This window comes from Cydia fagiglandana, chromosome 10, assembly GCF_963556715.1.
Source record: "Cydia fagiglandana chromosome 10, ilCydFagi1.1, whole genome shotgun sequence".
Taxonomy (NCBI): domain Eukaryota; kingdom Metazoa; phylum Arthropoda; class Insecta; order Lepidoptera; family Tortricidae; genus Cydia; species Cydia fagiglandana.
In genome coordinates, this window is record NC_085941.1 from 20,665,847 (window position 1) to 20,678,391 (window position 12,545).

At 38.5% G+C, this 12,545-nt stretch overlaps 1 protein-coding gene across 1 annotated transcript in view; it reads left to right on the top strand.

The window, feature by feature from the left end:
• The window catches only part of LOC134668047 (formin-binding protein 4-like), a 35,011-nt gene that overhangs the window by 14,350 nt on the left and 8,116 nt on the right, over window positions 1-12,545 (top strand). The window contains exons 6-10 of the mRNA XM_063525495.1: window positions 1,263-1,396; window positions 6,021-6,138; window positions 8,716-8,889; window positions 9,104-9,109; window positions 9,255-9,422. Of these exons, the coding sequence (XP_063381565.1) occupies window positions 1,263-1,396; window positions 6,021-6,138; window positions 8,716-8,889; window positions 9,104-9,109; window positions 9,255-9,422 (600 nt within the window). The remainder of the gene's footprint in view (window positions 1-1,262; window positions 1,397-6,020; window positions 6,139-8,715; window positions 8,890-9,103; window positions 9,110-9,254; window positions 9,423-12,545) is intronic.

The window sequence follows — 12,545 nt, forward strand, 5'->3', positions numbered from 1 at the left end:
GTGATGGATTCTTCTCTTCTACCAGTGTCATCTCCTACCGGAGGTCGGCTATACGAACGAACTTTAGACAGAGCTGCGCGGAACAGGGCTCGGAAACCGTTCTCATTAGTCAAACCGGTTTCGTTGATTCGCCCGGGAACGAAAGGATTTCGTTTCCGTTTGCGGTTACCGGTTAAAGAACTGTTCTTTTGAGATAACGGTTTATGCCATATACGTTCTCATTTCGTTCTTGAGAAACGAAATTAACCGGTTAAATTGAAAATATCGAAGCGAGATAGAACGATCGAGTATTGCTATCTCTTTCAGTTATGACAACGAGTTTAACCGAGAGTCTCCGACAGCCAACAGTAACCGGTATTATATCGTTCCCTGCGAACCATTAAGTTCTGTTCCCTCTTCTTACCGGTTAGGAGAGAGAACGTAATTTGTTAGTTCGCGTTCCATCAATTAGCCGGTTTTTAATGAACGAAATAATATAACGGTTTTGGAACTATGTCAACAGGTATTTCAATATCGGTTCCGAGCTCTGCTGCGGAATAATGAGCGTGTCCTCTATTTGAACCATGTTCGGAGATTTTTAAGCCGCGAGTCACGTCTTCGTCCGCGTCTTTTCCCTTGGATCTTTCCTTGTATAATGAGTTGAAGGACTTCATACTTCTCGTTTCGCATGATATGACCAAGGTATAGATAAGGTGTAGCCATAGACTAGGAATCCTCTAGACCGAGTTTAGAGCAATTATTTCATGCAATCGACGATGCCAAAAAATGCGGGGGTGCGCGGGACGAGGTGAGCGAAATCCCGTGCCGCGATCGGTCCATTCAAAGTCACGGACGTCACACAAAGACACTTTCGACTCGAACATGGAGTAAAATTACCGTACGCGGGGCAGAGGGGGTAGCGCGACTATGCTCAGTCTGGAGGATAAAAATAAAATAATAAAATAAATATTATAGGACATTCTTACACAGATTGACTAAGTCCCACAGTAAGCTCAAGAAGGCTTGTGTTGTGGGTACTCAGACAACGATATATATAATACACAAATACTTAAATACATAGAAAACATCCATGACTCAGGAACAAATATCTGTATCATTATACAAATAAATGCCCTTACTGGGATTCGAACCCAGGACCATCGGCTTCGCAGGCAGGGTCACTACCCACTAGGCCAAACCGGTCGTCATATTATGTTATCATAGGATGTTTTGTCTGTGGGTGTAGCATTCAAAATGTTATGAGTGGTTCGTGTCGTTCGTAGACGTTGGTGTCGGCGTTCCGCGGCGGCGCGCTGGCGGCGCCGTACTGGCGGCGCTGGGTGCGCGCCGGCGAGCGCGCGCTGCGCCAGCTGGAGGCGCGCGCCGCGCCGCCCGGCTGGACCACCGCCTTCCAGAGGTACGATACCCGGAGCACGGGACACGGCGAGCCGCCGGTTACCACGCGAGACAGATTTACATGTTGCCCTGTCACACTGTGTAAACGCAATATCTGTATTTTAACTCACAATTTTTTTTGACAAAGCATTTATTTACAAACAAGATATATACCGCGGTATTACTAAATCTCAATTCAATATGAGAAGTTTTTAGTAGGAAAGAAAGTTTATCGACATAACCGTATTGAAAAATATATACCTCAATCAAAAACGACGCAGTCGTGTTACAATTTTATGTGCTATAGTAGATAACATTATATTTTCTTGTATTTATGACATTATAGTATTTTATACAATCGTGATATAATACAGAGCTTTTCAGTCGAGTACCGTGTTTAGGCAACGAAGCTTGCTGAGTTGCCTAACTAAGGTACGAGATTGAAAAGCTTGATTATTTCACTATTGTATACAATACTTTTTCTACAAGTCAACAAAATTAACACTTTTAACTAGTAGAATCATACAAACAAACCAAACCAAAAGTATACAGTGAAGATACGCGACCAGCCGCGATACCTTCGTACTGGTACGCGACCCGGCCGCCGCGCCCCGCGCCCCACGGCGGGTTGGTCAACGACACCTTCTCGTAACTCATGAGGCCCTGGTACTTGCTCCGCGCTTAATTCAATTTTTAAACAGTTTTTTCTCGATTTTAGCCACCGTAGCCTATGGAGACTAACAATTAACGCTAAGCGGTTTTCGTAGTCTATGGATGTTCCTATATTAAGGGTGTCACATGTGCGTTTCTGACTTATGAAGCAATTGTTCCTACAATACAACCTAAAATAAATAATTAATTTGAGCTATGGTTTTGTTTCGTCCTTTTGACCGCGGCAAACTGTGGTTGGTCAATTTCATTATAGTTGACTAAACTGTATCGAAATCAATACGTAGGTTGTTCCATAAGTCTTGCAAAAGTGTAACTTCTTACTAAGCTTTTTCAAAATAAAAACCATCACTGTTAATACACTTATGCATGTGTTCAAACCATGTATCACACATGATTTTCCACCGCTCCTTTGTGACACTGGCGCAGGCTTCATCCCATGCTCTCAATAGCTCGTCATCAGTCGCAGACCGTCGTCCATTTAACTGGCTCTTGATCAGCGGGAAGAGACCAACATCGCACGGTGCAAGGTCGGGGCTATAAGACGGGTGGTCCAGCACAGTAAGCCCCGATTGTCCCAAAAACTTCTGAGTTCTGATCGATCGATGAGCAGGAGCGTTATCATGGCTGAAGTGCCAACTACCCAGATGAGGGACCCAGAGAGAACATAACTTTTTAACTTTTAGGCCTTGGTGTAAATTTGAATTAAGTGTTGATGCACTAATGTGGAGAATCTCCTCAATATATCTGCAGTTAATTCGCCTATCAATAGTTATCAGTTTTCTAACAGCGTCTATGTTTTCTTGGGTCCTGCTTGTAATGGGTCGGCCCGGTCCTTCCCCGTCGTCTAAATTATAGTTGCCTCTTTGAAATTCCTTGTACCACCTGAATACGGTAGAAAGGGAAGGGTACTCTTTACCAAAGGCACCGAACATTTCCTCGTGGCAATCTTAGTAAGATAATCCACGTTTGAAATTATAATAGAAAATCACTCTGTACTCGCGGTTACCCTTTTTACAATTGTTTCGATCTATTTACCGAATATCACTGCTGGCAGGCTCAACAAACACATCATGTAAGAACTTGTAATTAGTAGCAGATAACCATACGCTCAGTCATACATGTCAAAGCTTGTTAGATTCATTCCATTGCAAGAGTTATGGAACAGCCTACGTTTTATAGTTGAGTTGAGAGCCCATACATTTAAAGTACCCAAAGAAGTTTGGTATACGAAATATACTGAACGAATTAATGGATAAACTTATAAAGTAGTTTATTTGATACTATGAAACCCTCGACATAAAGACCACCTACATGTAATTCGGCGAGTACATTTTATTTACTTAAACACTATCAGTTTACACAATCCTACTAACTATCCATTATCTATTTTTACTGTCCTAAATTGAACTTTTGCAACTTATTTTATCATCATACAATGTCCCAATTATATCACCTTCTACACAGTTTTAACCTTGCCAGTGTGACAGCCAAGTTCTAAATTATATTTTTGTAAAACTGTCTTGCGTTGTAAGCGTGCCATGAAATCAAAGTGACGAACAGTTGGTGATAATCGAAAACATTTACTTGTTCGCCGTGAATTAAATTTGCGCTGTGCGTTGCATTTAACCGATTTTTGTTTAGTGAAACAACGTTCTAAAATACAACGCACAACGCAAACACTACAATTTTTTTTACAGCGAGTAACTTATGTGGCTTTTTAAGATGGACGCGTTTAAGACTAGAATCTTTTTAAATTATATTTTTTCTTTTAATTTTTATTGTTTTTATTATATTTTACTCGTTTGTATACTCCTAGGACATTTGAATATCTTCGTTTTAAATAAACACGTACGAAGGCGACAGCTATTTATTATAATTAAGTACATGATTTCAGAAAACCATACATGTCCTACATAAAATTTGAATTTACAAAGGTTTTATGTCTCACGCCGATATTTTATAAAGCCACATAGCGTCATATTCTCTAATAGGTACAGCTAAACACACAGAAAACATAATTTTTTCGAGAAAAAACTTTAAGTATTCACTTTTATTTCGATTTACATATCGCAAAATGCAACGCGCAGCGCATATTTGTCCAAAAAACATTGTGCGCCTCTGTACAGTTGTACAGATTAGGACTGTAGGTGTACACTTACTACGAGAATAGTTCTTCTGGCGTCGAGTTTCCTACCATTCATGTTGTATTTTATTTGTAAACATGTTTTTTTATTGTAATTCGCCTCTGTGTAATATTTTACACTATCAATCATAGTGTTGGTTCTCTGAACAGTAAGAACATCACCTACTTTGCTTTTGCTTATGTCACTACTGTGCATATTATGTACATAAATGTAAAAGCTTAATGCTCAAGTAAAACAAATTATTTATTTATAACTTTCTAAGTATAAAAGTTATACTTTGAAACATGTTAAATTGTATAGTTTTTTCTCACTTTCTCTAAACAATCTGTGATCAATATCTGTGATAACTTGTTAATAAAATGTTTAATTAAATTCAAAGAGTTTACTTCAAAGTAACCCTAAACTTAAGGATTTATTGTTTCAGTTTTGATTTTGCTAACATCACATTATGTCATTAATTATCATAACATTTACATCTTAGGCCCATTTCACGAGGCCTTACAAAATACTGATATTAAATAATTAAAATATCAAAAAAAATACAATATACAAATATATATATTTATATACTGCACAATATTCAAATTCTCAGTTATGTATTATCTAGGTTTATATTTGTCATTTCTTATATTGTAACATTATCTAACAATAACATTAAATATAAAAGAAGTGACATGAAGACGGAAGACTGAACATGAAACCTCAAGACGGGACGAGTCAAGACTTCGCGCCGAGGACACGGGTGAGAACAATGCTATAACTTACTTAATTCAATTTTCAAGATAATGCACTTTGATCTATTTCAGAAGCTGACAGCTTGGCTGACTACCTTGGCATCTCTGCCTGGGGCATCACAATCATACGGGTGCCTTTGATATTAATGGTCTAACTTTAATGGAGAATCGTCCTTACTTGTCAAATGAAATAACTTGTGAATCTACTTTTATAAATATCTTGACAAGATACTTATTTTGATTTTAAAATTTTAGCTAATAGGTAGTATTATGTGGCAGACCAATTCAATTTCATTAGTGAATCAAAATAGTATTACCTTATACAAGGAACATTTAGCAAGAAACTTCGTACAATATAACCTAAAAATTATAAGCCTTGAGTTGTTCCATTTAAGTTAGCTCGATTCTTACATTAAAGTTTCAAAACTAAGGCACCCTAAATCGTCAACATCTTCAAAGGACCAGAAACGACACTATGTCGTGAATTGTAGAAGAATATTTTCTGAAATCACGACATAGTATCGTGAGTCGAGAATTAGGAAATAGGCAAAGGACCAAGGGATTAAGTATACGGTTTTCTTTTGACTGAGTTGCTTAACTTTAAGTGTTGCCTGTAGTTTTTGGGAATTTAAAATGCCGAGTGTCGGTTTATCTGAAATAAGACTAATCAAGATATATTATGAAACCTATTTGGTGATTCATAAAAACAAATCTAGTTTTAGTCTACCTAATACGAATTTTAGAATTAATAAAAAAATAATAAACTATAAAACACGAATAGGCATTCGTTAATCGAGGTATATTAATTAACAATTAAATGACTGACTGCAGTATTAAAATAATATGTATATTTTTTGGTAGACAATAGACATTTCTTTGTTGAACTGGTATAATTTCAATTTCAGTCTCAATATCCGTTATTTCTATGATTTAAATTCTCAATTCTTAAATTTGAACAATCATTAATAATTATGACTTGCACTATCAAATTTAATCAACCGAATACGTAAAAAAATCTCAAACGATTTTAAATTCCCACCGACTATCGGCCCCTACCCGCCCCCACTACCTTTACTTGTACGTCCGTCATTTGCAGGTCCGAGGGGCGCTACCGCTACCGCCGCGAGGCCGACGGCTTCACGCAGTGGGAGTACCCGGCCGCGGAGACCATGGACATGGAGATATGCACCACACCACCTCCTGAAGAACCTAAGGTTAGTATCACTGGGCATTTTCCACAATTTTGCAGACATTGGGTCTATTATCTTAGTCTATCCTAAGGTGAGTGCGAGGTCCCAAGACTAGCGTAGCGAGGCCGACAGCTTCCCTGGTCGCCAATCATGGATATGGAAATTTGCACCACATCGTTCCCTTAAATTTTAACTCTTAAATTTACGACGACGTCCCCTTAGGAACCTAACGTAAATAATGTTAGGCCACAGGCGCGTGAGGCCGAACAGTGTTGGCATCAATCTGAACTAAATCAATCCGGATTGATCAATCGAATTGACGCGTCAATCCGAATTGATCAATCCGGATTGATCAATCGAATTGACGCGTCAATCCGAATTGATCAATCCGGATTGATCAATTCGAATTGATTCAATTCAGATTGACGCGTCAATCCGATTGAATCAATCGGAATTAACGCATCAATCCTCAATTCGGATTAAATCAATTCTCAATCTAGATTAACCATAGTCCCTAAGATTACTTTTCAAAGGTGTCCTTTTTTGGGACTTACTTACTGAACTTAAAGTCGATATCTGAGGTTCCCAGAGGTTCGAAAACATGTTCCTGATGTCAGTATTGACTGATGTCCCTTTTTGGGATATTTTTCGAAATTGGCCGATTACGTTCATATTCGTAATCGATGTCGACCATAGGTCCCGAAAGATGTCCCTTCCATTTCGGGACATTTTTTTAAATTATTCGTTGGCACTTTAAAACGATATCTGAGATTTCCAAAGGTTCACATGGTAGGTAACATGTTTCCGACGGCAATACTTGTATGTAGTTTCCTTTTTTTTTGGACATTTATGGGACATTTCTTAAAATTAACCGATTGCGTTCAAAATCGATATCTGAGGTGCCCAAAGGTTTCGAAACATGTTTCTGACGGCAATACCGAGAAATGACTTTTTACCTACGCTAAGGTTCTGAATCATGTTTCCGACGGTAATATTCCGAGATGCCCTGTTTTGGGACATTTTGGGACATTTCTTGAAACCAACCGATTGCGTTCAAAATTTATATCTGAGGTGCCCAAAGGTTGCCCAAAAGAATGATTTATTTTTATTGAATGCCTTGCGAGTATTACAGTAAGTATCGGGATATCCCCCGGTATTCACTGTAATACTGGCAAGGCTTTATATATTGAACTTTACTTGTTATTATAGATATTATTTATTCATTTATCTCACAATAACAATCTGTCATAAAAACATAACAAGCATCAAATGAAATCGAAGGGAGCACGAAATATGATATTTTTTTTATTGATTTAGACACAATTATAATATCATATAGAAGTTATCTTACAGATGTATTCTCATAATTGTTTTTTATCCATTAATCTTGCACACGAAAATAACAAAGTGAAATTTTTAAACCCACATTACATTGTTCTAGAATAAAAAAAATTACCTATAGATATTCAATGTTAACCTTTACGACAAATAATAGTTGGTAAATGTTACTTACCGTAAGAACAACTGCGATGTCCAATCCTCAAAGTCACGCCAAGTTAATAATATGAAACAGTCCAGAAGTAAATTCAAAAGTTCGTATAACAAGCCAACGCCAAAAGAAAATCCACAGTCCAATTTAAAACAAACACACACAGTCACACACCAACAAACAACAAGGGTTGAAGACCGAATGTCTCATCTCTACTGGACTCAAACTGGACACCACTAGAACAATAAAAGGATTAGAATCATGCTATCTCTTTCGCACTCGTACGTTTTTAGAACGCATCTTGTTATCAGCAGGGTGGCGTAATGCAGGTAGTAAAGTAAGCACACGGCTAAAGTGTAGAATCTAAATATTGCCGTTGAAACCATGTTTTGCACCTCAGATATCGATTTTGAATGCAAGCAGTCACTTTCAAAGAATGTCACTAAAATGTCCCAAAAACAGGACACCTTTCAATATTGCAGTTGAAAAGATGTTTAGAAACCTCTGGTTACCTCAGATATCGATTTTAAACGCAATCGGGCAATTTCTAGAAATGTCCCAAAAAAGGGCATCTCTCAATATTTCCCTCGGAAACAAGTTTCGAAACCTTTGAGCACCTCAGATATCGATTTTGAACGCTATTGGTTAATTTCAAGGAAAGTCCCGAAAATGTTCCAAAAAGGACATCCTTCATATTGCCGTCGGAAACATGTTTCGGAACCTTTGGTAAACTCAGACACCGCTTTTGAACGTATTTGGCTAGTTTCGAAAAATGGCCTAAATAAAAAGGACATTAGGTAGGTACATACAAAGTAATCGTCAATCCGAATTGACGATTGAGGATTGACCCATCAATTCGAATTAACGATTAGTAATCGTTAATCCTCAATCAGTAGATTTAGAATTAGTTTCGTCAATCGTCAATTCGGATTGATCGGTCAATCCTCAGTCGTCAATTCGAATTGATTTTTTGCCAACACTGGGCCGAAGTCACCGGTACCAACTGTTGCCATCGATAGGGGGGATGTGTAATGTATATTACTCTACTTTAGAGACCTAAGTTAGTTCTGCAATTTTAAGATGATCTTTAATCGATACTTTTTTCTTGGCAGGAGCCGGTGCAACCCCCGCTGCCGCCGGCGCCGCCGCCAGCCCACCCGGCGCCGCCGCCCGCCCCGCCCGCTCCCCCCGCCCCGCCCGCCCCGCCCCGCGTGCGCACCCCGCCGCCGCCCGCGTGGCGCGACCCGCCGCCGCCCGGCACCGCCGACCCGCCGCCGCTGCCGCCGGTACGTAGAGCCCGCCCCGCCTGCTGCCCCCCCCCCCCCCCGCCCCGCCCCGCCCCGCGTGCGCACCCCGCCGCCGCCCGCGTGGCGCGACCCGCCGCCGCCCGGCACCGCCGACCCGCCGCCGCTGCCGCCGGTACGTAGACAGACAGACGGTTTGGTGCAACCGACCCTAAAACGCGACACACGCGATAGGCGTAGCGTTCAAAAGGTTAAGCATCCGGTGGGCTCCGACGACCCGCCGCCGCTTCCGCCTGTACCTCGAGCCTTCGAATTATCCAACTTTTAAACATCGACTACCACATCTATAAATGGCAGAGCTTTACATAATCATCATACAACCTAGTTACGTAACACATATATTACAGGAACCGAAGAAAGAGATAGGCGACGAGCTCCTCTCGTTCTACAGCGACATCGCCGAGCTGGAGCAGGCCCCGCCCCCCGCGCCCGCCTCCCCCGAGCGGCCCCCGCTGCCGGCGGAACTGAAGGAATCTAAGGAAAAAGAAACTAAAACTTCGAAAAAGAAATCTAAGGTAAATATCTTCAAATTTATCAGAGAATATTGGTAGTTTAAGTCCAATCCGCCCACGGTACCCTAGTTACTCGAACACCCCCTGATGCCGCTGCTTAATCGACCGGTCGGGACCTTAATATTTAGAATCCACAGTGGTTCCCAAAGTTGACTGAGCTCCGACCCGCCTAACAGAAATCGCCAAAATTCGAGACCCACTCTTTGGCTGTCCTAAAAACTAACTAATATGGTTCAGCGATCCAAAGAGGATCTTGGCCTCCGAAACGAGAGCACGCCACTTTTCCCGATCCTCAAAGATTTATTTGTTCAACATAGGTAGGTTACAAGATGTTAAATAAATGTTTCAGTATCACTATGTCGTGCCTATTGGCATACAAATTCAATAAAAATACACACTCTAATCATAATATCACAGATAAACAATAATAGTCAAAACAGGGTTATTACATGCAGTAAATCTTAATAGGTAATTAGAAAAAAATAAAATCTTAATATTATGTGATAATAGTGGTCAGGATCAATAATTTACAAGTCAGTCAAAAATTCTGTTATAGAGTAGTATGCTTTCTCGGTAAGGAAAGCTTTTAGGTTTCTTTTAAAAACATTATCCTTGTCCTTACATGCTGTTATATTCTCCGGTAACTTATTATATATTTTGTGAGCCATTCCAAGTATGCTTTTTTGTAAAAATGCCGTTTTACTTGGTACTTTTTGCAAAGACTTTAGTTTGTTTTGCAGGCGAACACTTTTAAATTTACTAAATAGGTTGTGGTTTTTATTTACAAAATTGGCCATTTCGTATATATACAAACATGGCAATGTAAGTATTTTAAGCCTTTTAAATAATGGTTTACATGGCTCACTTTCTTGGACCCCGCAAATCGTTCGTATGCATTTCTTCTGAGCCTTAAATACAAATTCTTTATTGCTGGAGTTTCCCCAAAAAAGGATACCGTATCTTAAATTAGATGTGACATAAGCATGATAGGCGGTTAAAAGTGTCGATTCGTTTGCGATTTTTTTCAGATTGTATAAGGTGTATGAATATTTACTTAATTTATTACTTATATTGTCAGTTTGTGTTTTCCAAGTCAACTTATTATCTATACTTAATCCCAGAAATTTTGTTACGTCCGTTTCATTCACTTTATGTCCCCTATAAACTATGTTTAAACTTGTGGATTTGGTTCTTTGCTTAAATGTCATAATATTGGTCTTGTCCAGGTTTATTCTAAGATTATTGTTATCAAGCCATTCTATAATAGTTTCTAAGGTATTATTAATGTCAGTTTCATACGATTTTAACTATGTCCAGAAAAAATAATGGTGCTATCATCTGCAAAGAGAACCATCGGGTGTACCGTGGCTTTAGGCATATCATTAATGTAAATTAAAAACAATAGTGGGCCCAACACACTTCCCTGGGGTACCCCATAACAAATGTTCCTAAAGTTAGATGAGTAGGTTTCCTTTTTTTTCGTACTGGGAGATATTCTTTTAATTTGTGTAATTTGTTTCCTGTCCCTCAAGTAGGAACGGATTAGACTGAAAACATTACCGCGAATTCCATAAGCATGTAGTTTGTCTAAGAGAATATTATGGTCAACAAAGTCAAACGCTTTTGACATGTCCATATATAAAGCGCATGTAGGGATTTTTTTGTCCATGTTATTGATTACCTTTTGTACTAAATCAAAAATTGCCAAATTTATCGATTTTTCCCTTCGAAACCCTTTTTGTTCGTTTGCAAATAAGTTTTTTTTTTTCAAAGTAATTATAAAGACTGTTGTATATAACTTTCTCTATGATTTTGGCAAAGACAGAGATTAACGCAATAGGCCTGTAGTTCTTCATGTCATATTTATCCTCCTTTTTATAAAGAGGTCTCACAATGGATACCTTTAGTTTGCTAGGAAACTCACCATGCTCAATACATAAATTTACTATATGGCTGAGTATAGGAGAGATAATGTCAGATGTTTGTTTTATTATTTTCGTATGTATCCCAAGTAACACACAAGCAGGATAATAGAGTAAAATTATCATCTTATTCAAATTAAGATTGCATAAATTTTGTGTATATGCGGTGGAAATTACTAAATTCGGAATAAGAAAATATGTGGGCCTAGTGGGGCCTTTATACCAATAAATGCTGAATAAATTTTGCATAGTATCGGTTTTGCATATTAAAGCTGAATAATACTTATTTTTTACACAGTTACTCAGACATTATTCAGCTTAAAGCATTTCGTCGCCGTAGAGCGAAAAGTCACCAAATCGTTCATTGGTCATTTTTGAGTTATGAGGGTTTAAAGAAAAAATAATTAAAAAAAAATTACTGAAATTATCTTAAGATGTAATTGTGGTTTTATATGTGTTTATTCATTGGAAACTGCTATTCTTTGGGCTCAAAATGGATTTATATTATTCACACTAACGATTTAGGAGCTATAGGCGATAATTAATTTTTGCCCTTAAATATTACACCTTAATTATGACTTAGTGATTTTTTGAACAAAGTTATTTATTTTTTGCCCACATTTTAGTGCGTCTAGATTTAACTAAGTAAAGTTAGTCGTATTATGACTGCTATGATAAAGTGAAAATACGTGTTAGTTAAAAACTACTTACTATAATATTTTTTTGGATTCTGCTTAATTTAAGGATCAAATGAAATCACGTCATTTAAAATTCTGCGAACACTTTATTAAAATAAAATGAACAACAAATCAAATAAAAATGGACTACAAATCAAATAAAGTTGACCTACAAATCAAATTAAAAGGACTGAACACAGCAGATGCTGGAGCTGACTCATACAAATATTTCTTCTGAAATAAGTCCTCAATCTCCAATGTCTATGTTGCTTCTTTGTCTTCCAGGGTAGCTAAAAAATTCTGAAATAGATGATAAGCTAATTTGCGGTTAAGTTGGATAAGTTACGTTTAAGGGATGATCACGTTAGAACGAGGGCTTAACGAGTCCAGGCCGTTAACAATGCGCACTGAAGAAAATACCACCCTATTACAATCGCATGTCATCGGCCTGGACCGTTCTCGGGCCGGACACAGCACGTTACCGTTCTAGCGTGAGTCATCTTTAAACCAGCCGGCCTAGCCAAGGT